Source organism: Nestor notabilis, unplaced genomic scaffold (assembly GCF_000696875.1).
Source record: "Nestor notabilis isolate BGI_N333 unplaced genomic scaffold, ASM69687v1 scaffold24642, whole genome shotgun sequence".
NCBI classification, from domain to species: domain Eukaryota; kingdom Metazoa; phylum Chordata; class Aves; order Psittaciformes; family Psittacidae; genus Nestor; species Nestor notabilis.
The window spans coordinates 4547-5866 of NW_009919087.1; the positions used below are offsets into that span (position 1 = coordinate 4547).

At 63.7% G+C, this 1320-nt stretch overlaps 1 protein-coding gene across 1 annotated transcript in view; it reads right to left on the reverse strand.

Moving 5' to 3' along the window:
- The window catches only part of LOC104402254 (ankyrin-1-like), a gene marked incomplete at both ends in the record, with an annotated part of 7100 nt that overhangs the window by 4529 nt on the left and 1251 nt on the right, over positions 1-1320 (reverse strand). Inside the window, 4 exons of the mRNA XM_010010076.1 lie at positions 152-277; positions 369-597; positions 925-1021; positions 1132-1320. The exon at positions 1132-1320 is cut by the window's right edge and continues 44 nt beyond it. Of these exons, the coding sequence (XP_010008378.1) occupies positions 152-277; positions 369-597; positions 925-1021; positions 1132-1320 (641 nt within the window). The remainder of the gene's footprint in view (positions 1-151; positions 278-368; positions 598-924; positions 1022-1131) is intronic.

Consider the following 1320-nt stretch of genomic DNA (forward strand, 5'->3'; position numbering starts at 1 on the left):
ATTTTGCTTGGGTGGCCGTAGGAAGCACAGGGAGCCGCTGGCTTCCCGGCTGCTTTCCCGAACCTGGGCACCGGGAGCCCCGTTAGGTGGCACAGGGTGAGTGCAGGGGCCCCAGTGGGCAGCCCAGACCTGCTGGGTACCCTGCCCGTACCTTGATGGGGATGGCTAGACAGTTCTCCCGGAAGGACTGGAAGAGCAAGGTGCGGGGCTGAGTGGCCTTCTTGACGGGCACCAGGTTCCCTGAGAGCTCCACGTGCAGAGGCATCCCCTCCACCACCTGCCAGGGGGCACAAAACAGGCTCAGCCCCTGCGAAGAGCTGCTTCTCCCGCCCCTGGGCAGGGCAAGGAACCTGCTGCTGCGGACAAACCTCAATGTCCCTGCTGCGGGCCACCTCGGTGAAGTTTTCGTGCTGCTCCAAAGTCTTGTCCACCTTGTCGTCGGTCATGCAGTAGCAGCGGAGCCGGCCCTCCCGGGCATCGTTCATCTTGGCAAACACCACGAACTTGGCCATGTAGGGCACAGCCGTCAGCTCCTTGTACAGCATGGTGGCAAAGTGCACGGCCTCGGCCGTGCGCGGGCAGTCGGACAGCCAGAACCTGCGGGCAGTCGGCCAGCCAGAACCTGCGGCAGGGCTGAGTCAGGTTCCCAGTGCCAGGGAATGCTGCCCCCCGACAGCAACCTGTGCCACAGGGGTGCCCCCTGAGCGCTGGGTACAGGAGCAGCCGCACGGGTAATGGGGACCCAACCCCAGCACAAAGAATGACCCCTTCCCTCTGTTGCCAGTGGGCACGAGGCAACGTGGGGGTCTCACTGCCCTGCACATGGGGCTGCGGCAAGGGACAGGGGTCTCCTGCTGGCACAAGCTGCACCCCAAGAGGAGCTATAGGTGTCCCCAGATGAGCTCGTGCTCGCCCTGGACTCACCTCGCAGACACGTTGGTGGTGAAGTTAGCACACTCGTTTTCATAGACCAGCTTCGTGGTGCCTGTGATGTCTTCCCACTGGGCTTGGGCTGTCCCTCCTGCAGCAGAAAGCAAGGGTGAGCACGCTGCCTTTCCTCCGCATCTCCCAAGCATTTGCTTTCTCCTTGGCTCCCAGAAGCTGCATCCCCAGCGCTGGCTGCAGGCTCACCGATCACGCTGCAGAGCAGGCGCAGGCTCGTGGTGTCACCCTCGCCGCTGTCTCGGGGATTGTCCTTCCAGGACGGCGGCAGCGGGATGCGGAGGCCGATGGGGCGGTGGAACTTCCTCCGGCGTGGCTCCACCGTGACAATGGGGCTGAAGGTTGCTTGGTTCCCCAGCAGCTTTGTCACCAGCTCGT